Source organism: Pocillopora damicornis, chromosome 4 (assembly GCF_964200805.1).
Source record: "Pocillopora damicornis chromosome 4, jaPocDami1.2, whole genome shotgun sequence".
NCBI lineage: Eukaryota > Metazoa > Cnidaria > Anthozoa > Scleractinia > Pocilloporidae > Pocillopora > Pocillopora damicornis.
Genome location: NC_142673.1, coordinates 14,081,954 through 14,109,168, shown reverse-complemented (window position 1 = coordinate 14,109,168; position 27,215 = coordinate 14,081,954). Strand labels below are relative to the sequence as shown.

Genomic DNA, 27,215 nt, shown 5'->3' with positions numbered 1-27,215 from the left:
AAATTGTTGGCAAAATTAGGAATCCTTCTTTGATAGAGGGCCAGACTGCTAACATCTTGACTTCGTGGTCGGGGACTTTGAGCGCGATGCTCGACGAGTTCGCGTGAAATTTACCAAAAGTATTTGACGAGTCTCTTGGCCGAGAAGAAACGCCACGTCATACCAACCAAGTTTTTTCCACAATTATTTGACACTTATTACATTGTATAAATTAAAAAGCAAAGAAGAACAAAAAAGAAAACAATTATACAAGCATGGCCTCGCACAAGTGGAAAGCACGAGTGATTGTGAAAAACTTTACAGGAGTCGATTGTCAGCTAAACTACAACTCCACTGCTGGTTATCAGATTCCACGAGCCTCAATACAAAAGAGAATGGTATGATGGATAACTCTGTGTTGTGCCGATTTATTCTCTTCCTTAAGATTCTTTCTCATGATCATCCTTACGTTTCCTGACCCATCCCTTGTAACTCACACTCGAGATTTACTTACTCCCTATGTTTGCTGGGTTAATTTTTGTTTGTTTGTTTGTTTGTTGGTTTTTTCCTATATTCATTTCAATTTTTTTTTCCTAAGGGTACCCAGCCATTGTCAACAGGACTAACCAAGTGAATGGAAGTGTTGTGGTTGTCCGTTGGAAGCCGTGTACTGCTTCTTTATTCACTATATATCACAGAGAAATGCTTTCAGTGGGCAAAAGTCATTGGAAAGCAGTAAACGTGTCGAGGCATGAAACAAGTTATGATCTCCATCTTGGATGCCAAAAGGAGCATGAAATAGCTGTAACAGCCTGGAACTCTTCAGCAGAGACTCCACTTACATCAATATTAAAGCACGGCCGACTTTGGAGAGTGAGAACGTTTGGAGGTGAGAACACTGAGTAATTTTCAGTAAAAAAATTTCGCAAAAAAGAAAAGTTTGTCAATAAAATATCATATCAACCAGTATTTCAACAGTTCATTGGCTTCGTTTGATTTCCTAGCTTTGTCTTCGAAGGCTGCATGTAATGGGATACACGTTATTTAGTTGTTAACAGTACACAACCAGAGTAGATAGTTTTGCTTCTTACAACGTTGTACGTGGTTTGGCGAAGCAAACTGGTTAAATTCGAGACCACAAGAAAACGTTTCGGCGGTTTCCCTAAACAATAGAGAACTTATCTTTTAGTTTGAACGCAACGATCATCCGCATGGCCGGAGGCCGACTTGTGACTGCTATTCAGTTCATACATGTTTCTTTTGAGTACGTTTTGTTAATCTAAAATGTTTTGACCATGATTTCAATCATTTGCTGTTCGAACTTCAAACTCCAAAGCGTCGAATTCGCCGTAGCCTCCTGGAAAACTTATCATTTTAGCAATAGTCACAAAAAGACAAAGTTCACATGCTAACTTATGTTTACCATTACTATTACTGACGTGCTTATGCTCCTCTCTAAGATAGTCAGTCACGAAATATTCTATTTTGTGACAAGTGGCTCAGGTGCACAAAACCCTCTGAGATTCCGGCTTTGGTTAAACGAGAACTAACCACCGACGTGTTTTGTTGTAGATCGTAGGATTATTTTCTGTTACTGAAAATTTCATGCACGTGTGACAATGATGTTTTCTTGATTCCTATATATTATGTAGCAACTGATTCCACACTGTTAATTTGACGCGGAAGAGATAAAGTTCCAACAGCAATGATTTAATTCAAGGTCAAGGAATTTTGGCACACTTACGCCAACTTACAAGAATCCCTCGCTTTCAGCAAATGAAAGTCAGCGTAGGGGTCAGGTGCGGATGCACATTGCGTTTTATGAATGCTCCGTAGCAAAGCCTTTATTTATCGTTATTGCTTCAGATAAACCGTCTCCTCCTATTATTAAAAGCAAAGAAGTTCAGATGTCTGGATGTGATGTGAATCTCAAGTGGGGTTCTACACAAGACAACGGCTGTCCGCTGACCATGTATACAGTATATTACAGAGAGGTGCAATCTTTGGGTGAAGATGAGTACTGGCATCACATCAATGTTACCATGGACTCTACTTCAACGAGTCTCACGTCGCTCAAATGTAACTCTGAGTATACTTTTAAAGTGACTGCTTGGAATGAACTGGGAGAAGGTAATAACTCAAAAGAATGGCGTATAAAAACTGCTCAGATCACTGACATTTCTCGCGGACGAACCCTCAGCATTGCTGTATTTGTAGGATGTGGGCTATTTATTCTCTTAACTGTTGGAATCCTTTGCTTCATGATCAGACAAAGGAGAAAAAAGAGGAAAATTCGAGGCCACAAAACAAGAAGGTTGGAAAACGTTGTATTCTAGAAATGTGTTAGCTAACCCAATCCCAAACTGTAAAATGTTGTTAATTATCATATTCCAGAGAACTTCTGCTTCCGTGAGTGAATGTGTTTCTCCCGTACATCTTTACATATGTTAATTAACATGCATTTGATCATAGAGCCCGTCCTCTAACAAACTATCTATCCCTCAATGCTTCGTATACGAGTATGTGTGAAATCTTGATGAACAAAAGAGAAAAGACTTTTCAATGCTTTATTAGATCGATGTCAGACATTGTCCCCTTGCTGTTAAAAGAGATTCCCCCGGAACGTGTAACCATTATGGAAGAGCTGGGTCGAGGCGCCTTTGGTAAAGTACACAAAGGAATCTTAAAAGAAATGCCGAAGGTTGAAGTGTTTTTCAAGCCCAAAGAAGAAAGAGAGGATCATATTAAAGAAGGAAGAGTTGTCGCCGTAAAACTCTTGCATGGTAAGTTCGGAATTACCGCATGATATATTCGCTTTTTCGGTTATGCGAGCCTTTTGAAAAAAATAACGATGAAAAGGTTAGTGACTCAGAAATTCATAGTTATAGGATCTATTTTATTCAATCCTTTACTTGAGACAAGAAAACTGAAAGAAAGAAGAAATTACCGAACGTTATTCTGTCAAACACGTCGAGTGCCGACCGTAATCACTGATGAAATACACTTCCACATGGCTAATCACGAGAAACCAGTCTCTAAAAGTATGACAGCTTTTTCTCTACACTTGCTGGGCTTTATCCTTGTGGATCTTTCGTGTTTAAACATTCCACAGTTTGGTAACGTGTTTTCTTCAGAGGCTTTCGACTTCTGTGATCGTCGTGACCGTTCAGACCAAATTACACAGAATGATCCGTCCGTCAGTGACTTAAATTTTACTTCCCAGCCGGTCATTCGAAAAGGAAATATCTTGCCAAAATCGTTGTAGGAGGTTCTACGAAAATTGAGTCGAGCGTATGAGTCGCCAGTTATTATGAAATAATTTACTGATCAACGTAGTGAAATGTTTGTGAACATGCATCACTCCATCGTCATTTAGCGAATATAAGCCTTATTTAGTTAAATCGAGGACTTAAATTCGCTGTATTTTATCATATTCCGCTTTCAGAAAGAGCTGGTGAGGAAGGGCAAGAGCAGTTTGTCAGAGAAATTTCGTTTATGCAGCGAGTTGGTACTCACAGGAATGTGCTAAGCATGATTGGTTACTGAGACAGATCAGAGCCAATCATGCTAATCCTGGAATATGTTCCACATGGAGATCTTCTGCAGTGGCTGAGGAACAAAAGGCAACAGGTAAAAATATTTTGTTCCTTAAAAACCAGGATACACTGGAGAGATCACTGATCCATCGCTAAGCACAAATACCGTCCGAAAAAAGTCGGAAAGGTGATCTAATTCGTAAGTCTACTTGAGGTACCAAGTACAAATACCACCTCGGTTGTGAGGGGATGCTGATGATACATTTCACCGTTTTTTTCCTTTAACAGAGTTTCCAAAACGCTGTTACAATTCGCTATCTCTGAATTTAGATGGGTCTAACAATTCAAAATTGTTTGACATATTTTGTCAGCTGTTTTGTTCTCGATAAGTGGAATTGTTCCAACGTCATCTTTCATTGATTTCAGGTAAAATGTAAAAACGGCATTGATGGCGTTGTTTTTGAATCTGTGGACGATTTATCAGACAGTAGTGCGAGTTCAAATGGAGCTTCCTCAACTGGTAAGTCAGAGGACGAAGGCTTTCACGATAGTAGAGAGAAACTCACGACTGTGCAGAAATTCAAAGAAGTCTCCGAAAAACAAGACTTCAGCGTCACGTCGGACATTTTAATTAATCTGGTAGAACAGCCATTTACAGACGAGAAAAGGAATGACACTAAAGAACTTGGCATAAAAATTTCCCAAACTGATTTTCTATCTGACCTCGAACGAGAGACAAACTCACAGAGCCAACAGTCCAATGAACTGAGTTACATGGATGTGACTTTGCCCACTGTAAGTGCAAACACTGCATTGCCCTTTGTAAGTGCAAGCACCAGTTTGGAAGATTTTAACGCTGATTTTCGAACTAATAGTGGAAGCGGAGACGATTTGAACATCAAGAAGGCAGAGAATGAAAACGGAAATGAAGATAAAGGGAGAGAGGGAGTGAAATCATCGATTGATAAAGAGGGAACTATCGGCATTTCATTTAAAAGTGCCCGTTCCTTACCGCAGCCCCAGGAGAACATGGAGCGACAACTAGAAACAAGTGAAGCTGGTGAGAAGGCAGTTAACTTCACCGTTGAAGATGTACTTTGTTTTGCATGGCAGATAGCAAGAGGAATGGTAGGTGATTGAACTAAGTGAAATAAATGTTGCGATCAGACACTTTCCAGAAGTGTAGGAATAATCGTGCTTACCTATTAACCCACCTTCGATGAAAAGTTCTTTGCTATAAACTGGGGCAAAATCAATGAAATAGGGTAAGAAATTTAGATAAACGTTTGATTCTTGATACGCAAACAATTCTATTCTAAACATTGGAAATAACGCTAAAACCGGCAGCTCTCTTATCGCAAAGTCATGAAAAAACTAATTAACCATGCCGTCGTAACTATCTATTTACTTTGTTCAGCAATTTTAACCTGATACAACCGGTTTGATTCAGACAGCAAGAACTGAGCTACCATAAGTTTACTGATGTTCTCCTTTTCCGCAATGGGAAACCATAAAAGAAAGGAAAGGATAGACGGCACGTGGTTTGTAAGGACTTCATGTGTTTTGGTTTCTCTTTTGAATAGGAGTACTTAGCTAGTAAGGAATTTGTTCACCGTGACCTGGCAGCACGTAACATCCTTATTGGTGAAGACAGAGCTGTAAAGATTGCTGACTTTGGCCTGTTACGTCACACGTATGGGGATATTTATGAAATAAAGAACACGAGGAAACTTCCGATCAAATGGATGGCACCTGAGTCACTAGACAGTGGCGCATACACTTCTAAAAGTGACGTGTGAGTATTTAAAGTTTATAGAGCACTTATAGGGGGAGGGGGGGTTCTCTCGACGTACATCTTTCACGTTTTATTCTGAGCTCAATATTTGTAAATGTAAGCAGTAACTAGCTCTCACATGTAAATGCATGTTCCTTACCAGAGCATCCTTCCCACTGGACTTATCAACCGCAGGGTAGTCAAATGCAGGGACATGATCGTCTGCATATTCTGTTCAAGCACCCTACAACTAGATTATTAATTGACGGTATACCTTAGTATTATTGACTGAGTTGATAACGTAAATTTACCACCGTAAATAACTGAAAAGCTGACATTTGGATTATTAGCCATTCGACCATCCCTCTCGACGAAGGGGTAACTCTCGAAACGTCACCTTAAAAACTCTCGACGGTAGTCAATTTACGTTATCAACTCAGCTGATAATACTTAGTCACCCTGTTATACTCTCCGACCGCACCAACACAGTTTTTCCAGAAACTTACCCCCTTTAGTAATTGACAGTATCTGTCATCAGGCTTGCAAAGTAATTATTTATTTAATTATCTTCGTTCCCTTTTTTTGGTAGTTGGTCTTTTGGTGTACTTCTTTGGGAATTGTGCACAATGGGTGAGTAACAACACCTGATGTATCACAGCAAAAGTATCCAACCTCTTTTGTCACAATAAATACCCTAAGAGAAACCCTTACCTTTAACGCTTGTCTTTCAGTTATAGGTTCGTTTCAGCTGCCTAACTGAATTTTGCTATTTGTGCTGGACTATTTTTACTTCTGCTCAAGTAGTGTTCATTATTGCGAAGATTGCTTTCGTATTCACGTCTTTATCCGCAGTTCAAATATATGACTTTCATATATTCTCAGTCGTTTATGCTGGACTGTGTTACAAATAAATGTGCATGAGAGAGGGGAGAAAGAGCAAAAAAAAGGATTCAATCAACAACCCCCGACCCCGAGTAGCGTTGGATTGTGAATTTGAATCAAAGAGAAATAGACCTGCCTTTGGGGAAAAAAAGGCTAGAAGCGACCTGGCCGCTGAGAAATATGTTACGTGGTATTTGACATCTGTATTATCTCAAACCTTTTATTAACGAGGGGTCTAAGACTTATCGAAGTTGTTATGAAAACAATCTTTCTAATAACTTTTTTTCCTTCTTCTGATTTAACCTGCATCCAAGGTGGCATCCCCTACCCTGGAATAAGGAACAGAGAGTTGTTAAGACTTCTTAAGTCAGGTTATCGAATGGAAAAACCAGCCATTTGCTCTGATGAGCTGTAAGTTTAGCAAATAATCTTTAATTGTTCCATGCAATTAACGTTAATTCAACACCAACTAAATCTTTTCGACTGAAGTTTTGCTTTTTGTCAATTTGACTGAGCGAATCTCTTTTGAAGTTATAGGTAAGGTCTCGCTGAGATATGCAGTTTAGCATCGATGATGATAGTAATCTAGCTAATTCCATTTAGTTGAACAATTAAAAAAAAAAGGCTGACAATTGTGACAGAGGAATTGAGATCAATGCCAGAAAATATAGTGTACCAGTATGAGAAACTCTACATGGAAACAAGTGCTTCAGGAAAACATTGATTTCAGGGATAGTTATTTCAGTGAATCACATTGTATACCTATGAAGCTAACCATAAAAGAAAAAATAAGTACCAAGTCTTTTTTTTTTAATTCATTTTGCCATTGTAACATCGAGATGGCCAGAATATTCAACAAGATGTGGTTCTCAAAACAATTATTAAGCGCATTTGGTGAAGACGCCTTTAAATTGCAATTTGTTTTAAAGCCCGAGGCGAACTTTATCATGTCTGCATTCTCCTTCCTGTGCTTGGTCGTCAGTGTCTGGTCCAACAGTAAACACTGAAGACCATAACTTCCTCGTAGCGCCAATGTCCCCGTTGACACCAGAATACTTTATATCTTATCAGATACGAGTTAATGTTAGACTGTTGGAGGGTAGACCCAGAAGAGAGACCATCATTTGAACAGCTGATGACAAGAATGGAAGAAATGATGACGAGGGACACTCCTTACTTTGATCTGAATGAAGACCATGAAAGCGATGCCTCTAACACTGAGACGACACCCGAAACTGACCAACCACATGCGTGATTAGTGTTTAGATGGACAACATTTTAAGGAATCTATAGTAACAGTGATAGAAAATAATTATAATTGATAGTAATATAAAATGTTCTCAAAAATTGCATCATTGATAAGAAAGGAAGAAAAGTTGTTAATAAAGGATGAAGTCCCCGAAAGGCAGCTTTAAAACAACAGAAGCTTTGATTTCCTACCAAGAGATTAAAATCTCTTGTTTTGTACCTAACATAATTTCGTATCTTACATAACAGTTGTAATATTAGGAATATACTTTAATTCCAGGACTTGAAGGCTGTGGCACGAATGGTTTGCAGTGTTTGAGTATTTTACAAAACACCCCCCTCCCCTCCTCGTTTGCCTCTTTAATTAGAGAAAAAGTGCTCTGAGTGTAACATGACTTACCCTCCTTCCCCCCTGTGTACTCTATCTTTGTTTCAATGAGTCACTCGCTAACCATCCCCGAGTTATGTTTTGTAATTGCCTAAAATTAAATATCTAAATCCTTTGTGTTTTCCTGTGATGGTCCCAATTTGGTCCCTGAAATATTGTTCTTTTCAGCTTTGTATGCACGTGGAAAAAATGAGAAACCTCGTCATTCGTGATTTAATTACACTTTCCATGTGACCTTTCAGCAAAGAAAGAAAAAGAAAAGAAAAGTATTTAAGTTCGATTTCGCCTTTTTCCTCTCGCACAGTCTTCGATTCTCACGAGAAGGAGCAACGTCTAATCGGAGGTGGGGCGCGGGCTCAATTCTCAAACAGCGGCTGGTAATAATAGCCTGCTCGAAATGACAGATGCAGTAATCGTAATTTTTCGATCGTCATAAAACAATACTTTGTCATTAATAACTGAGGGCCTTGTGACCCTTTTATTCCTATAAGTATTCACGCAACTTCTTGACACAATTTCAGGTGATATGGGAATACAAATGTAAGAAAGGAGAAACTTACCTATGATTGACACCAGCAAAACGTATTTAGTTAAGCTAAGTTTAGCTGAATGAAAATCAGAAATAAGTAAATTTTGCTTAGGATTCAAGGGGTTGGTAACTTGTATTTTTAATGTGCTAAATTTAAAGCCGACCAATATCGGTTTAAACAGCTCCCACGAAGAAAACAAATTTAAACCGTGTTTGACAAAACAGCTGTAAAACATACTCTAGTACCGGTACACTCTACTTCCAACATCTCGTGTACGCAATCTTAAAATAACATCAGTTCACAAGAAACTTCAGACACATTACACCAGACGCGTAAAACTTTCCCTCTCCTTTATTAAGGCATAATTTCACGTCGACTGCATACCTTATCTTATTGGAAAAAGTTTCGAACAGGAAAGGTACTGTATATTATTTAGTGGCCAGTTCGGAGACACTCGCTTTTCCATTGCTTTCTTTACCCGGTCTTTATTTAACGATCATCTACCAACTAACTTAGTACCATCATCTTACTTAATTACGGAATCTTTACATCATTCAGTAGTCATACACTATATCACTTATGTTTATGCATGTACTTGTTGCTATAGTACTAAATACACCACAGGTACATTTTAATGATTGCACAAACACTATTTAAATAGCTGTGTAAAGAAGCGTGTTTCGATATGTGCTACAAATCCAGATACTTTCAATTGTCGTTGGTAAGGTATCCAAAAATTAATTTTGACCACGTGTAAGAAATGGGCTTCGTCTTCCTCCTCTTCAAGGGTGGCCGGAAATTCTCCCAAAATCAGTCTGAAGTATCAAACATTCCTTCGATAGTAGAAATCTGCCGAGCGAATGGCGAAGGGCTAACGCTCGAACCGTCAGCTTTAAAAATCTTTCCGGGGGCCAATTTACACTATGAACTTAGTTAATAAAAATCAACTTATCTTATTGCGCTTCCCCAACGAAGCAGCACCACATTTTCTTTAGAAACTTAACTCATTTATTCATAACTTATCAGCAGCCCTGTATAGACTATTTGCATGACTTCAACTATGACCTTGTAAATCATAAAACGATGGTCGTGGTATAACTAGAAACAGAAAATGACGAGGGCGGGGTGAAATTTTTTTATTTTGATTTCATACCAATGGCATTAAACAGCGAGTTTTAAGATTACTCTTGTGTTTAAATAATTGTGAAACTTGTGAAGAAAAGGAGAATCTCTTAGAACTGTCAAACTTTCAAAGTGTTCTAACATCACGCACTTGACGGCCATTAGCCCGTAAAATGAAAATTTTTACAAATTTCATCATTCTCTCTTTATATCTGTTATTGATATTACAAAACGTGGTTATATTCATGATTGACGTGGTTACGTGATGGAAGCGTCAAACAGAGGGCCCTTTGGTTTAGATGTATTAAGGCAGAGGTCAAACATCGGCGCACGCGGAAGCAGATCAATTTTGGCTGACCGCGCGACAACGTCAGCCCGGAAGAAATGATTAATGTCATGTGAAACATGCAAAAACTTAATTGAAATGTTCATAAAAATCTACCAAAGGAAAAAAGGAGAAAGAGGAAAACTTGAGATTTTTTTTAACTCAGGGCTGATTTAATGGCAGGTATCCTGCTGATTTTGCATTTTGTTATGAGCTTCATCTAAAAATTTATACTGTTTTAATACACCGTGACTTACTGGCTTGCGTGGTTGTTAACATCTCCCATAAGTCAACTTGGCTCTGACCGACTGAAAGCACACACCCTTGTCATTACAAAGTTAGCACCTGTGTAGGCTACTGTGTTGCTTGTTATTATCAAGAGTTGCGTGGTCTCAATAACTAGCCGCTGTTCGAAAAATGAGCCCCTCTTCTCGTGAAGGGCAAATACCGGACTCGAGGGAGCAATGGAATTCTAGCCTAGAGTTACTGCGCTTGACAACACAGCATTTTCGTAGAATATTGTTGTGAATCAATGTCTTAAAACGTCACGATGTTTTATAAGTCGCAATCACTCCTTTTACGAACTATCCTGAAATAATTGCTCTCAGCAGTCAAGTACTTTGAAGAGGCTTCAGAGCAGTTTGAAATATCGGATCATCAACTTACTCCAAGCCAAGCACGTAATCGTATTTAAATCACTGCTACTTCCTTTCAACTATCTTCAAAGTTCCTGTTGTTTTTTTTTCCCTTTTAGGTACTGACACTAGTTTTTACATTTGTTCTGATCAGGTTTTCCAAGTTTGAGAGATCATGGCCTTATTTCTTCATCAGTTAATGCTCCTGGTGTTCTTAGTGAGTATTCCTATTAATTCTACCTATATTACAATAACTAATTCAAAATACGGAATATAATGTGTAAGTACAGGTAATCAGGTTTTAAAAAAACCCTCATTAGAAGCCAGTTCTGTTTCTTGAGAAAAACGTTTGATCTTTCTTGAAAGACTTCTAGCTTGAGGGTCTTCGCATTTTGATACTGTCAATTCACGTCTGCTAATGTTTGATCATTTTTCTCGCAGAGTACTAAATATCCTCACGTTTCATGCGCGTCGCTAGGTATGTAAAAACATGTGGTAGTGTACTTTAAACAAAAGTAAAGCAAAGACAAGCACTGTTCAACTGTTTAACCGAGAAAGTTGCTTTTAGCAATTAATTTTCACAAACTATTTCTCTGACACTACGGGCAAAGACCAACGGTAAATGGAAGAATGACTTTCTACCGTAGTTAATTCTTCATGACCGCTAAAAATCATTATTTTACCTTACAATTGCTATGTAAAAATGAGAGCATTCAATATTCTCTTGTTTTCTGGTTGAATGTGAATTCAATCATCACAACAAACCCGTTTTTACAGGTTGCTTTATGAATCCTGTTGGTGTTGCTAATCCCAGAATAATCCCTGATAATCGGATAACATCATCTTCCAGTCACCACGGTCTGTACCAGGCGGCCCATGGTCGTCTCTACAGTCACAGAGGCGGTGCTTGGTGTTCGCGTAAGACTGACAGTGACAGTGAATGGCTTCAAGTTGACATCGGAGAAATAATTCAAGCATGCGGGGTGGCTATCCAAGGAAAAAGAACACGTCACCAAAGGGTTAAAGCTTTCACACTGTCTTATTCCTTAGATGAATCAATCTGGGAAACCTACCGGGATGAAAGTGGTGAAGAAATGGTAAGAATTCCATTGTAATGCATGAAAAGAAGTTTTTTATTTCAGTTTGGTGGTGGGTAAAATTTTGAAAAATACATATTATTTCCACCTTGTTTATCTTGTTTTGTTTTTGTTTTTTTTGTTGTTATTGTTTAAACATGTTTGTCATTGCTTTCCTCAAAGGCACCTAGGCTTATCAAGGGGGGTTACAATATTACAAAATTTAATTCATTTATACAGGCTCATACACAAACACACACCCACGCAAAACAAAACACAAATAGCAATATCAATGAGTTAAACTTACATAGCTTGGGACATATTATTTAAACAATCAGGAAATGGCCACCAAACAGCGATTAGTATTAATTACGAAACTTTGTACTTCGTCAAAAAAAAAAGCACTATTGACATTATATTTTTTTTCCTTTCTTTCGCATTTGGAAAGGAGTATTTTTTGAACACGTTTTTCCTTTCAAAAAATAATGTTCCATTTATCACATTCTTGTTTCAAAGGAATTTCAGAGTTTTGGTTACGATTTTGCAATCGACCAGCACAAGTTACCACTACCAGTGTATGCAAGATACTTTCGATTTTATCCAATCCAGCGTCATGGAAACTGCCTTAGGGTTGAGATTTTCAAAGAAAAATGTGAGTTAATAATGCAATAGTAATTAAAAGATGATTACTTTTCTCGTACCAGGAAACAGGTTCCTGGGTGTGGCCGGGATAATCATTAAACATTCAGTGTAGTACATTCTCAAATTAACAACTAATTCATGCGTCAACGTGCGTTCATCGATGTATAAGGTACGAGGGATGTCGGAATATGAAGAACGAGTTTCAAGAAGCTAGAGTTGCTCCTGGCTGCGCCTCCAGAAACCCTTGCGCATCTTTCGTGCTCTCCAAATCGACTTTCGTTTGGCATATTTACATGAACTTCTCATTTTAAGCTCCTAAAGATTTATATCGATCGTCATTTAACAGAAAAGCTGATTAAAGGCGACTGGCCCACTGCAAAGGGCTCTGTAGAAATAGTCAAAACGTTAGTCTTGTAACTGATCAAAGCAATATGATAGAATAAGTTTTGAACAAAGTTATCCGTATATCCGTATTGCTCTTGACAAAAAAAAGATGCCTCATCCTCTTTTGTTATTAATCAATTCATCTGTTAAGTAAATTTCATTAGTCAGCTTAATAGGCAAAGGGGTTTGACTGTATCAGGGTTTAGATAAAGGTTGAATAATGCTTCTTTATCCGCAGTTCCAGGATGTCAGTACATCGACGTAGGACTAGGCAATGGATACACCCTAGATAGAGATTTCAGTTCGTCCTCTGTACTAAACACAAACACACCTGCTAAGAATGGTCGATTGAACTACAATAAAGGATCATCATGGTGTGCCGCAACAAATGATAGTCAGCCATATCTACAGGTTGACTTTGAAAAGCTTTATATCATCTGTGCTGTGTCAACTCAGGGGAACTCCCAAGGGGACGAGTGGGTAAGGAAGTACACACTTCAATCATCTAGGGATGGAACAAATTGGACAGACTATCAAGAGGCGGGAATATTGAAGGTTTGTCACCTTAAATAATAATAAATAATAAAAGAGTGTAATTCCTGGTCAAAAAATTTACTGTCATCATTACGATAGAGAGGTTGTTCAAGTTATCCAAGCGCACGATATAAGTGCTTGAATAACATGGTTAAACATAATGGGAGTCAAAGGAAAAAACACAAACAAGTTAAACCAAGCTATTCTATATAGACTTGAGCAAAAGTAAAGACGAGAAACTTTAGTACGTATTTGTGATGAGAGATCTGCATCTGAGGTAAGGAAAAACGACCTTAACAGCGATTCTGTTAATAAAAAGGATCTCATTGCCCCATTTGACTGACATCGAAAGCTAGCTTTAGTTCTTAGATGCATTGCATCTTTTTAACTGAGAATGAAACTGAAATATGGCCTCACGCTTTGTGTTATGAAAAAAAACATTAACAAACTCTAACTTGGTAGAAAAATATGTTTTTTCGTCTTGTCACGAGCGTGAGACAAAGAAAACAATCGAGTTAATATATGACACGCGTCCTACGTACTGCTAGGATCAGCAATGTCTGTAGCGACATGTTTTGTAATGGAACGTACGTTTTTTCATGGGGTGGGGAGGGCTGGGGCCTCAGACAGGAGGATCATTAGTGAAAGTGAGCACCAAAAGGGGAGTGTGATACCTCTTTGTAAGCTATTCAAGGGGAGAGTCCCACATCTTTTCCATAATTTTTTAAAGAGAATTTTTGTGATGCTGCTTTCCATTTTTCTTACAGATTAAGATTTTCTTTTCCCTTACTTTGATTTAGTCTGGTGTTTTATTACAGGTTCTAGGTCACATTTCTAAAGGTATGTTATGCCGTGGCACATATTTTTCTGGCAGGATTCGTGTCCTTTGCTGTACGTATCGAAACGTACTAAACTCAGGCACCGTTTCTTCAGCTACTTGCCCATGTTGACTATCCGCTGCTTGATCTCCTGAGTCATTTAGTTCTGAAGAGTTACTATTAGATCCATCCATGCACTCTACCCTGTCACTGTCACTGTCAGACTCTGAATTTGAGTCAGAGGCTGGCTGAATGTTGTTCTGACTGTCCTGCACAGTAGAAGTCAAAATCTTACTGCCAGTATGTGCCTTCACCACCCTTACTTTCTAAAATTTCTTTCCTTTAAATGCAATATTGTGGTGATTAATACAGTAATAAAGTTCAAGTTCACCTACACTTAGGGGTGACAACTGGTTTCAGTGATAGAGATCTTCCCAGTCAATGTCATTGTATTCCTGTTGCTTTCTTTCTGCGCGCTTCCTGTCATTATCTGTTGGCTGCCTATCTTTTCTCATTTCAGTGTTAGTTAGATGCTCAATATAATCTGTGCAACAAGCGTTTCTGAAACAATGTATTTTTCAGAAAACTCTTTGATTGCCTTTTTATCCCCTGCTTTTAGCTTACCCTCTTGAAATATCTTTTTTATTTGAGCTCGAGGCTGATAATCATCAGGTTTGCAGCCACTCGTAGGTGTTTTCGTATTTGGTATGTAGTGAATGTCGGGAAGTTTAATGTAATCGGGATAGGGTTTTGGAGTTGGTGTAGCTGGAGCAGGACTTACAAATTTTTAAAGTTTAGACTTCCATATTCGAAATTCAGCAATAAAACGTAAATATCCCACACTGCGGATTGTTCGCAATTTCTTGTTTCAACTCGCACACATTCAATATCGAGATATGTTTATTTTCAAACATTTTGCGTTCACAAGCTAAATTTTCTTAGGTGTCTACTGTGTGAAACATACCATGTAGTAGTAACGGGAGGGTCGCACTTTTTTGAGTCACCTAGCTAAAGGTGGGGGTCAGGAGTTTTTTCTATTAAAATGTAAGGCAAGGCCAACACTTTTTTCGGAAAAAATACCAAAATTCCCCAGTCCCCCCAAGAAAAAACGTACCTTTCCTAAATAGAAAAGAGAAAGTTGTTATTTTGTCTTGTCACGAGTGTGGGACAAAAAAACATTCTGAGTCACCAATAGGAATCGAACCTCAGCCCTTCGGATTCCGCGCTCCGATGCTCTAACCCCCGAGCTAAAGAGACTCTATGGTGAGCAAGGCCTATTACAAAGGACACGCGTCCTGCATTCTGCTAAGATCAGCAATTTCGATAGCGTAATACTTTGTAAATGGAATAAGAAAGATGGTAACCTTCGTTTGGGTGAGGGAAACTTTGCAGGAGTTAGGTAAAGGTATAAAGTCAATTTCTTTATTTCCCTTTAGCGGTCTGCTTACAATGCGCAAATAGCGTTTGATATTTGATGTTCTTGCATCTACAGGTATTCTCAGGAAATTTCAACCGAAAGGAAACAGTAAAACAAATTTTATGCAATGAGTTTGTTGCTAAGCGTTTACGTTTCATTCCTCAAGAACACTACGGAAACTGTTGTATGAGGGTTGAAATATATGGAATACCACTGGCAGCAGGTAAAAAGCAACATACGTTTATAACGATGAAAGAGCTTCCTTACGACAGCGCCTTGAGTAAAAACCGTACTAGTAAATACAAAAGACCGGTTCTGGCACTTTTTTAAAAAAATCAGAAATAATAATACAAGATCACTGGTTAGCTTAGAATTTAAAGATCGGTAACCTCGTTCTTTTGACTAAGGAGGTAGTTTAACCATTCATGTTTAATAGTACAGGCATTGAAAAACCATTTGGACAGACTTCACCCATAATTATTGAGTTTACTAATACAAGTTATATTGTTTGAAAATGTCCACAAAACCTTACAATAATACCAGCCCGAACTCGCTCGAGCAAGACTTTGCCGGTGAGAAACTCCCAAGTCCTCGTTTTTTTTTTTTTTTTTTTAATAGTACGTTACAATGAAGGGGAACGAAAAGTTGGCAAAAACTGCAAATCCAACTACTTCAAAAGTCCAATAGCAAATAATATTGTAAAATCTTTTGTTTTTTTCACATAATTCAGTGACATTACGTGACAGCTTGACAACAGCCACTCTTTACACAAAAATTAAATAATTTAAATGTGACGCTAATGCCACGCTCTTCCTGGACATCTAGGAGAAAAAGCATATCCTCATTTTAGCATCTTTCAATTTTACGCATCTTTCGATACTCAGACAAAATAAATGATAAAGCTGCTTGTATTTTCAGATAATCTTGCCTTGGAAAAGCCAGCCTTTCAGTCAAGTATTTTTTTGATTGCTATGGATGTTAATTATGCAAGAAGAGCAGTGGACGGAGTAAAGAATACAAACAGAAACTATTGTGCAAACACAGGAGGAATGGATCCTGTTCCGTTTTGGGGCGTCGACTTTGAACAAGTACTGCCTGTTTCAGAGGTTTTCATTCTTAACAGTGGAGACTGTTGTGGCGAACGTTTAAACAGTGCCGAGATAATGGTAGGTAAGTACTCAAATTAGGGATAGCCCACGTCCCACCGATTACAGATTAGCGCGCAGACCTCTACTTCGGTCGGCGAAAGGTATACAGTCTATGTGTCCGTCTATGTGCTCTTACTGAAGAATGACTTTTTAAAAAAGTTGATTTTCGTATTACCTTGTACTATTACTTGAAGGAAATGAAACTAGAGATAAAGGATTAACCTACAGTCTTTGCGCCATTGATCTACGAGTCCCTCAAGGAAAGGGAAAGTTTTTTCGATGCAATATGACGCTGTACGGCAGATATTTATGGATCAGGGTACCTGGATTGTCGAAAGCGTTGGTCTTATGTGAAGTTGAAGTTTTCTCCACAGTTAGATCAAGTAAGGAAGTTTACATTTCACGCTGCAGAATATGAATCATATCTCTCATTCCTATGTCATAAAACTCCTGATCATTTAATCGAATTTTGTAGGAAGGCAGTCACAGTTGAATACCCAATTGTGAGCATCTTCGGAATAAGACAGAAATTAAACTTTAAAGAATGCTTTTCCATTATCGGATGATCAACTCCGGGTCTTATAAACTGATTGGTCAGTTTTTTCGTGATGTAATTGGCAGTAAGACTCGAATGGCGTAAGACGGTCGTGATTGGTCGGTTTCGATCCGTTGGTAAAGTTAGGTCTTTCTACTCGGTTCGTTTGTAATGTTAATGTCGTGAATAAGTCGTTTGCATGGTGCCGTTAGTAGTTGAGTCTATTTCAAGTTAGTTAACCAGCTTTCCAAAGTCAGTCGTTAAAAGTAGTCAGAGCTGTAGGTTAGACATTGCACGAAGTCCTAGTCAATAGTGTGGCTCGTAAGTCGATGATGTTCAGCAATGTGACCGTTGACATCACCTTTCCTCGTATAGAAATAAATATGGTACCGGGTGGAAGTACAGAATATCAAGCATGACTCTGATATTTCACAATGTAAAACAATTCGAGACTCTGAGTGTAGCGCCATGATTTATTTGTGAGATTCCTAACCTTGATCCGTTAAAAGCAGCGCCACAGAATACATAAGTCATTTTATTGGAATATCAAACTATAAACTCTTTGATAGCAAGTAATAAGGACATCTGTAAGCTTAAAGTGAGTTTTCGTTCTTTTGGCTAGATCTTGTCTTGTATCAGTCTGCTTCTCAGTCTTCTACAAGGTCAAATTATACCGCTAACAAAGCCGTGGATGGAGATATTCACTCCTGTGCTACAACTCAGTCCCAGCAGGACCCCTGGTGGAGAGTGGACTTAGGAGCATCGCGGGTTGTGGCTAAGGTCATCGTTACATACAAAAATCAAATGGAAGGACTTCAAGTCTGGATTGGTGGGTTCAGGGAATCGTGAAAGAAAATTAAGTAATCATAGAGTTATTGTCATGAGAACGCGCTCTATAGAAGCCCTCCATAGATGTAGCTGTAAAACAGGGAAGAAGTAACATTAAAATGGGAGCCTCGAGAATGTGTGTTTTGCTGACGGTTACTGTATGTCTTTTTAAAGGAGAAGTGAAATTTGAACTTGGTACTTGGGGAGGAAAAATTTTAGAAAAAGGCAATGCCAAGTGGATTGCATTTCAAATAACAACGTGTTCTGTGTTCATGTCCAACAGGTTATGACAGTGACAACAGAAGAAGTTCAAACTTGCTTTGTGGAAGAAAACCCCTTTCCAAAACATTTCTAAACATTTCTCAACGACTTACCATATATTGTCTACCCAGACTTGTCGGAAAATTTGTTTTTATTGAAGATTCAGGCGCTAACAGAACACTGTCCTTATGCGAGGTGCAGGTTTATTCCGAGAGAGGGACAAGCAATGGTAAGCAGCTGTCGTGACTACTTGTCTAATTTGCACTTTCACTGATAAGAGTTATTTCGTTCTATATGGAGAAAGATGTTAATCGTCTTGACACAAGCCTGAGACGCAGCAAAACTCTGATTTCTCCACATTGCATTGATCTTCATTCCAGCTGTTTCAAGCTGGTTCGAGAAAATAGGGAAGGGTTTGGTACAAATTTAAGTCGTAAGTTCTTTTTGGGAAAGCGAAGCATTTTACAACACGGCGAAAAACATCCTTTTGACTCTTATCTCATCCCTTCTTTATACAGTGGAGCCTTTTCCCAACAGCAAAACTCGAGAGCGAGATAAGAGAAGAAAGGTGGCTGTTCTTAGTGGGGATACGGCCGTTGATAAGGATTCCAATTTATTATGTTTCCCCTTATCTGTTTTCTTTTTCTTTTGAAGCATGTCAGACACAGGCAATTAATTTGGCCAACTCCAACATACACTCGGACAAACGTTTTACAGCCTCATCGTTTCTGGCGAACAATGAACCGTATAAAGCACGCCTCAGGAATACCTTAGGAGCCTGGTTACCTAACAGTAACAACAATACTAACGATTACCTAGAAGTTGAGCTGGGAGATGTGTTCTTTATTTGCGCTGTAGCTACTCAAGGACATCCACTTCGAGAGCAGTGGACCAAAAGTTATAAGCTGCATTTGTTCCTAAGGAATTGGATCACCTATAAAGAGAACAACTCGGAAAAGGTTTGAAAAATAGTAAACTCGTTATAGAAATATTCTATAGTTGCCTGAGTAAGATAGCCTCAAGTGTCCCAGTGGAGGGGTAATAACGAAAATTATTTCTTTCGATGTATCAACTAGTGTGCGGTTACATTTTTTTATTTGAAAAACTGTTTTTACAAGAGACCCAAAGGTGACATCAGCTCACTTTCAATTGGATCAAGTTTGTAAGGTGTCTTACTCCCAACGAACAAGAATCAAATTAGATTTGCAGTAGGTTATGGAGAGAGAGAGAGAGAGAGAGAGAGAGAGAGAGAGAGAGAGAGAGAGAGAGAGAGAGAGAGAGAGAGCTAAGTTTTGATATTAGTCCATGAATCTTTGATCCAAGTTCGAGAAGGAAAACTGAGTTTCAGTTAATTTCTAATAAAATTTTTCTATAGATTTTCAGCGGCGGTAGGGGCAGCCAGAATGAAATAGTGAAGCAATTTCTGGTAGAAGTGACAAGGGCGCGGATCATTCGGTTCCAGCCAGTTGACTATTATATTCACAAAGTTCTCAGAGTGGAAGTGTATGGAACAAAAACACCTGCAGGTGCGTCAGTGTAAAGGACCAGACCTATCAAACGTTTTACAACATTAACTATTCAGATTTACATTTATTGATATCTAAGAATCAGAGTATGACAAATTTCCTTTAAAAAGGAATTAAAGTGTGAAGAGTCTAAAAAATATATTTTAAAGAAGGCAAGAAGTAGAACAAATGCGCTACCTTAACTCCATAAAATGGTGACCTTTTTCCATAAAAAAATGAATTACTCCTTATGAGATTGTGCCATGCTGCTTGGGTAAAATCACCTCATATTTCATTATGTGAACATGTAGATAGGGATTTTTCCTTATGGAATGTAAGTGTTACTCCTTTGAACGTGTACACGATAAGGTAAGGTGGACGACAGGGTTCTGGGGCAAGGCGGGAGAAAAGTACTTTGCACTATTCCATTGTTCAAACCTTGCGTCAGCCAGCCCAGTAACTTAGCTGCTGATTGGACAATTCATAATTTATACTCCACGAGCAACTTTTTGATAAGTCAATTGATAAAGCTCCAATTCAGTATCTCACTATAGCCACAAATGATACAATTAAGCTCGAAAACTTGAGAAAATCATCAGGTTAAAAGTATAAAATACAAAAAGCGTGATTAAAAAGTCTTGAGACTGGTCGTGTTCTTCACAGCTTCTCCTGTTCACCCCGTCATTAAAAACAAAGAGAAGGAAATATTTCGCAACTCTTCCATAAAGTGGAATTCTCCCGATGCCAATGGCTGCCCAGTGAGTATGTTCTCAGTGTACTACAAAGCTATCAAATCACGAAATAAAGAAAGCGCTTGACATCATATCAATACATCGTCGGATGCAAATGAGCTGAGCTGCAGTAGTCTCCCACTTGAATGTGGCACAGATTATGAATTCAAAGTGTCTGCATGGAATGACGTGAGAGAAAGTAACCTCTCAGAGTCCTGGCAAGTGAAATCCATCACAGGTATAGCAGTAGTATTTCTCTATCTATATTTTTCCTAAAACCATGTAGAAATTGTTGGCAAAATTGGGAATCCTTCTGTGATAGAGGGCCAGACTGCTAACATCTTGACTTCGTGGTCGAGACTTTGAGCGCGAAGCTCGACGAGTTCGCGTGAAATTTACGAAAAGTATTTGACGAGTCTCTTGGCCGAGAAGAAACGCCGCGTCATACCAACCAAGTTTTTTCTAACATTATTTGACACTTATTGCATTGTATAAATTAAAAAACAAAGAAGAACAAAAGAGAAAACAATTACACAAGCATGGCCTCGCACAAGTGGAAAGCACGAGTGATTGTGAAAAACTTTACAGGAGTCGATTGTCAGCTAAACTATAACTCCACTGCTGGTTATCAGATTCCACGAGCCTCAATACAAAAGAGAATGGTATGGAGAACTCTGTGTTGTGCCGATTTATTCTCTTCCTTAAGATTCTTTCTCATGATCATCCTTACGTTTCCTGAGCCATCCCTTGTAACTCACACTCGAGATTTACTTACTCCCTTTGTTTACTGGGTTAATTTTTGTTTGTTTGTTTGTTTGTTTGGTTTTTTTCTATATTCATTTCAATTTTGTTTTTTCCTAAGGGTACCCAGCCATTGTCAACAGAACTAACCAAGTGAATGGAAGTGTTGTGGTTGTCCGTTGGAAGCCGTGTACTGCTTCTTTTTTCACTATATATCACAGAGAAATGCTTTCAGAGGGCAAAAGTCATTGGAAAGAAGTAAACGTGTCGAGGCATGAAACAAGTTATGGTCTCCATCTTGGATGCCAAAAGGAGCATGAAATAGCTGTAACAGCTTGGAACTCTTCAGGAGAGACTCCACTTACATCAATATTAAAGCACGGCCGACTTTGGAGAGTGAGAACGTTTGGAGGTGAGAACACTGAGTAATTTTCAGTAAAAAAATTTCGCAAAAAAGAAAAGTTTGTCAATAAAATATCATATCAACCAGTATTTTAACAGTTTATTGGCTTCGTTTGATTTCCTAGCTTTGTCTTCGAAGGCTGCATGTAATGGGATACACGTTATTTAGTTGTTAACAGTACACAACCAGAGTAGATAGTTTTGCTTCTTACAACGTTGTACGTGGTTTGGCGAAGCAAACTTGTTAAATTCGAGACCGCAAGAAAACGTTTCGGCGGTTTCCCTAAACAATAGAGAACTTATCTTTTAGTTTGAACGCAACGATCATCCGCATGGCTGGAGGCCGACTTGTGACTGCTATTCAGTTCATACATGTTTCTTTTGAGTACGTTTTGTTAATCTAAAATGTTTTGACCATGATTTCAATCATTTGCTGTTCGAACTTCAAACCCCAAAGCGTCGAATTCGCCGTAGCCTCCTGGAAAACTTATCATTTTAGCAATAGTCACAAAAAGACAAAGTTCACATGCTAACTTATGTTTACCATTACTATTACTGACGTGCTTATGCTCCTCTCTAAGATAGTCAGTCACGAAATATTCTATTTTGTGACAAGTGGCTCAGGTGCACAAAACCCTCTGAGATTCCGGCTTTGGTTAAACGAGAACTAACCACCGACGTGTTTTGTTGTAGATCGTGGGATTATTTTCTGTTACTGAAAATTTCATGCACGTGTGACAATGATGTTTTCTTGATTCCTATATATTATGTAGCAACTGATTCCACACTGTTAATTTGACGCGGAAGAGATAAAGTTCCAACAGCAATGATTTAATTCAAGGTCAAGGAATTTTGGCACACTTACGCCAACTTACAAGAATCCCTCGCTTTCGGCAAATGAAAGTCAGCGTAGGGGTCAGGTGCGGATGCACATTGCGTTTTATGAATGCTCCGTAGCAAAGGCTTTATTTATCGTTATTGCTTCAGATAAACCGTCTCCTCCTATTATTAAAAGCAAAGAAGTTCAGATGTCTGGATGTGATGTGAATCTCAAGTGGGGTTCTACACAAGACAACGGCTGTCCGCTGACCATGTATACAGTATATTACAGAGAGGTGCAATCTTTGGGTGAAGATGAGTACTGGCATCACATCAATGTTACCATGGACTCTACTTCAACGAGTCTCACGTCGCTCAAGTGTAACTCTGAGTACACTTTTAAAGTGACTGCTTGGAATGAACTGGGAGAAAGTAACACCTCAAAAGAATGGCATATAAAAACTGCTCAGATCACTGACATTTCTCGCGGACGAACCCTTAGCATTGCTGTATTTGTAGGATGTGGGCTACTTATTCTCTTAACTGTTGGAATCCTTTGCTTCATGATCAGACAAAGGAGAAAAAAGAGGAAAATTCGAGGCCACAAAACAAGAAGGTTGGAAAACGTTTTATTCTAGAAATGTGTTAGCTAACCCAATCCCAAACCGTAAAATGTTGTTAATTATTATATTCCAGAGAACTTCTGCTTCCGTGAGTGAATCTGTTTCTCGCGTATCATCTTTACATATGTTAATTAACATGCATTTGATCATAGAGCCCGCCCTCTAACAAACTATCTATCCCTTAATGCTTCGTATACGAGTATGTGTGAAATCTTGATGAACAATTAAAAGAGAAAAAACTCTTCAATGCTTTATTAGATCGATGTCAGACATTGTTCCCTTGCTGTTAAAAGAGATTCCTCCGGAACGTGTGACCATTATGGAAGAGCTGGGTCGAGGCGCCTTTGGTAAAGTACACAAAGGAATCTTAAAAGAAATGCCGAAGGTTGAAGTGTTTTTCAAGCCCAAAGAAGAAAGAGAGGATCATATTAAAGAAGGAAGAGTTGTCGCCGTAAAACTCTTACATGGTAAGGAATCACTGCATGATATATTCGCTTTTTCGGTTATGCGAGCCTTTTGAATAAATCACGATGAAAAGGTTAGTGACTCAGAAATTCATAGTCATAGGATCTATTTTTATTCAGTCCTTTACTTGAGACAAGAAAACTTAAAGAAGATAAAATTACCGAACGTTATTCTGTCAAACACGTCGAGTGCCGACCGTAATCACAGATGAAATACACTTCCACATGGCTAATCACGAGAAACCAGTCTCTAAAAGTATGACAGATTTTTCTCTACACCTGCTGGGTTTTATCCTCGTGGATCTTCCGTGTTTAAACAATCCATAATTTGGTAACGTGTTTTCTTCAGAGGCTTTCGACTTTTGTGATTGTCGTGACCGTTCAGACCAAATTACACAGAAGGATCCGTCCGTCAGTGACTTAAATTCTACTTCCCAACCGGTCATTCGAAAAGGATGTGTCTTGCCAAAATCGTTGTAGGAGGTTCTACGAAAATTGAGTCGAGCGTATGAGTCGCCAGTTATTATGAAATAATTTACTGATCAACCTAGTGAAATATTTTTGAAACTGCATCACCCCATCGTCATTCAGCGAATATAAACTTTATTTATATTTAAATTGAGGATTAAAATTTGCTGTTTTTTATCATATTCCGCTTTCAGAAAGAGCCGGTGAGGAAGGGCAAGAGCAGTTTGTCAGAGAAATTTCGTTTATGCAGCGAGTTGGTACTCACAGAAATGTGCTAAGCATGGTTGGTTACTGGGACAGATCAGAGCCAATCATGCTAATCCTGGAATATGTTCCACATGGAGATCTTCTGCAGTGGCTGAGGAAAAAAAGGCAACAGGTAAAAATATTTTGTACCTTTAAAACCAGGATACACTGGAGAGACCACTGATCCATCGCTAAACACAAATACCGTCCGAAAAAAGTCGGAAAGGTGATCTAATTCGCAAGTCTACTTGTGGCACCAAGTACAAATACCACCTGGGTTGTGAGCGGATGCTGATAATACATCTAACTGTTTTTTTCCGTCAACAGAGTTTCCAAATTGCTGTTACAATTCGCTATCTCTGAATTTAGATGGTCTAACAATTCAAAATTGTTTGACATATTTTGTCAACTGTTTTGTTCTCGATAAGTGGAATTGTTCCAACGTCATCTTTCATTGATTTCAGGTAAAATGTAAAAACAGCATTGATGGTGTTGTTTTTGAATCTGTGGATGATTTATCAGACGGTAGTGCGAGTTCAAATGCAGCTGCCTCAACTGGTAAGTCAGAGGACGAAGGCTTTCACGATAGTAGAGAGAAACAAGACTTCAGCGTCACGTCGGACATTTTAATTAATCTGGTAGAACAGCCATTTACAGACGGGAAAAGGAATGAAACTGAAGAACTTGGAATAAGAATTTCCCAAACTGATTTTCTATCTGGCCTCGAAGGAGAAAAAAACTCACAGAGCCAACAATCCAATGAACTGAGTCACATGGATGTCACTTTGCCCACTGTAAGAGCAAACACTGCATTGCCCTTTGTAAGTGCAAGCACCGGTTTGGAAGATTTTAACGCTGATTTTCGGCCCAGTAGTGGAAGTGGAGACGATTTGAACACTAAGAGGGCAGAGAATGAAAACAGAAATGAAGATATAGGGAGAGAGGGAGTGAAATCATCGATTGATGAAGAGGGAACTATCGGCATTTCGTTTGAAAGTGCCCGTTGCTTGCCGCAGCCCCAGGAGAACATGGAGCGACAACTAGAAACAAGTGAAGCTGGTGAGAAGGCAGTTAACTTCACTGTTCAAGACGTACTTTGTTTTGCGTGGCAGATAGCAGGAGGAATGGTAGGTGATTGAACTTAATGAAATAAATGTTACGATCAGATACTTTTAAGGAGTGTTGGAATAATCGTGCTTCTTTATTACCCGACCCTCGAGAAAAAATTATTTGCTTTAAACTGGAGCAAAATCAATAAAATAGGATAAGACATTTAGATAAACGTTTGATTCTTGATACACAGACAGTTCTATTCTAAACATTGGAAGTTCCGTTAAAAACCGGCAACTCTCTTATCGCAAAAACATCATATAATTAATTAACCATGCCGTCGTAGCAATCTATTTACTTTGTTCAGCAATTTTAACCTGATACAACTGGTTTGATTCAGACAGCAAGAACTGAGCTACCATAAGTTTACTGATGTTCTCCTTTTCCGCAATGGGAAACCATAAAAGAAAAGAAAGGATAGACGGCACGTGGTTTGTAAATACTTTATGTTTTCGGTTTCTTTTTTGAATAGGAGTACTTGGCTAGTAAGGGATTTGTTCACCGCGACCTGGCCGCACGTAACATCCTTATTGGTGAAGACAGAGCCGTAAAGATTGCTGACTTTGGCCTGTTACGTCACACGTATGGAGATATTTATGAAGTAAAGAACACGAGGAAACTTCCAATCAAATGGATGGCGCCTGAGTCACTAGACAGTGGGGTATACACTGCTAAAAGTGATGTGTGAGTATTTTAAGTTTATAGGGCTCTTGTGGTGGGAGGGGGGGGGGGCAATCTCTTGACGTTCATCTTTCTTTTTTATTTTAACTTCAATGTTTGTCGATGTAAGTAGTAATTAGCTCTCACATGTAAATGCATGTTCCTTACCAGAACATCTTTCCCATTGGAATTATCAACCTCAAAGGAGTCCAGTTCAGGATCATGATCGTCTGCATATTCTGTACAAGCACCCTACAACTAGAATATTAATTGACGGTATACTCAGCATTTTCAACTGAGTTGATAACGTGAATTGACCTTCGTAAAGAGTTTAGAAGCTGGCGTTTGGAGAGTTGGTCGTTCGACTGTCCTTCTGCGGTAGGGCGAACGCTCGCAACGTCAGCTTTTAAAATCTTAACGATGGTCAATTTACGTTATCAACTCAGTAGATAATAATCAATTCACTCTTTCTACTCTCCGACTGATGCAGCACCACAGTTTTTTAGAAATTTACCCCCTTTATTAACTTGACGGTGTCTGACAAAGTTTGATGCTACTCTGGTTTACAGATTTAATGAATGTAACCGAAGAAGTTACAATTCATAGACCCAAATTCTTCGGTTACATTCATTAAATCTGTAAACCAGAGTAGCATCAAACTGTCTGATTGTCCACCTGGTTTAGTATGACAGTATCTGTCATCAGGCTTACAAAGTAACATGAACTAATTATTTTCGTCCCTTTTTTCGATAGTTGGTCTTTTGGTGTACTTCTTTGGGAATTGTGCACAATGGGTGAGTAACAACACCTGATGTGTCACAGCAAAACTATCCAACCACTTTTACCACCATCAATAGCCAGCATTCATCGCTAAAATTTAACACGCCTCAATTTGGTTTAGTTCGAGTTTCTCCGATCTTGATTGATTCAAATAGCACGATAAGCGCAGGTAAAGTTAAACCCAAAACAAAAGTAAAATTACCCTCAATTTACATCTCACAGGATATTTCTTAACCAGATCATTAACAGAGAATTCTGGGAGTGTCCCCAGACCCCGAGACAAACCCTTACTTATAACGCTTGTTTTTCAGTTATAGGTTCGTTTCAGCTGCTAAACTGAATTTTTTTATGTATGCTGGACTGTGTTACAAATAAATGTGGGAGAGAGGAGAGGGAGGGCAAAATCAATTATTCGATCAACAACCTCCGAACTCGAGAGGCGTTGGATTATGAATTTGAATCAAAGAGAAATGGACCCGCCTTTGGGAAAAAAAAAAGGGCTAGAAGCGACCTGGCCGCTGAGAAATATGTCAAGTGGTATTTGACATCTGTATTTTCTCAAACCTTTTATTCACGAGGGGTCTAAGACTTATCGAAGTTGTTA

The 27,215-nt window shown here is 38.7% G+C and overlaps 1 protein-coding gene and 1 pseudogene across 2 annotated transcripts in view; both read left to right on the top strand.

Annotated features, from left to right (window-relative positions):
* Positions 1-27,215, top strand: part of LOC113679811 (uncharacterized) — a 38,808-nt gene that overhangs the window by 9,896 nt on the left and 1,697 nt on the right. The window contains exons 13-19 of the mRNA XM_089204317.1: positions 578-868; positions 1,846-2,293; positions 2,554-2,762; positions 24,010-24,194; positions 24,526-25,188; positions 25,644-25,855; positions 26,585-26,625. Of these exons, the coding sequence (XP_089060443.1) occupies positions 578-868; positions 1,846-2,293; positions 2,554-2,762; positions 24,010-24,194; positions 24,526-25,188; positions 25,644-25,855; positions 26,585-26,625 (2,049 nt within the window). The remainder of the gene's footprint in view (positions 1-577; positions 869-1,845; positions 2,294-2,553; positions 2,763-24,009; positions 24,195-24,525; positions 25,189-25,643; positions 25,856-26,584; positions 26,626-27,215) is intronic.
* On the top strand, positions 10,507-21,254 carry LOC149046911 (uncharacterized; annotated as a pseudogene). Its single transcript, XR_016185937.1, has 13 exons — positions 10,507-10,636; positions 10,861-10,897; positions 11,197-11,516; positions 12,012-12,147; positions 12,760-13,076; positions 15,366-15,513; positions 16,209-16,460; positions 16,633-16,821; positions 17,596-17,802; positions 18,085-18,291; positions 18,717-19,021; positions 19,438-19,588; positions 20,231-21,254. The product of XR_016185937.1 is annotated as an uncharacterized LOC149046911 (transcript).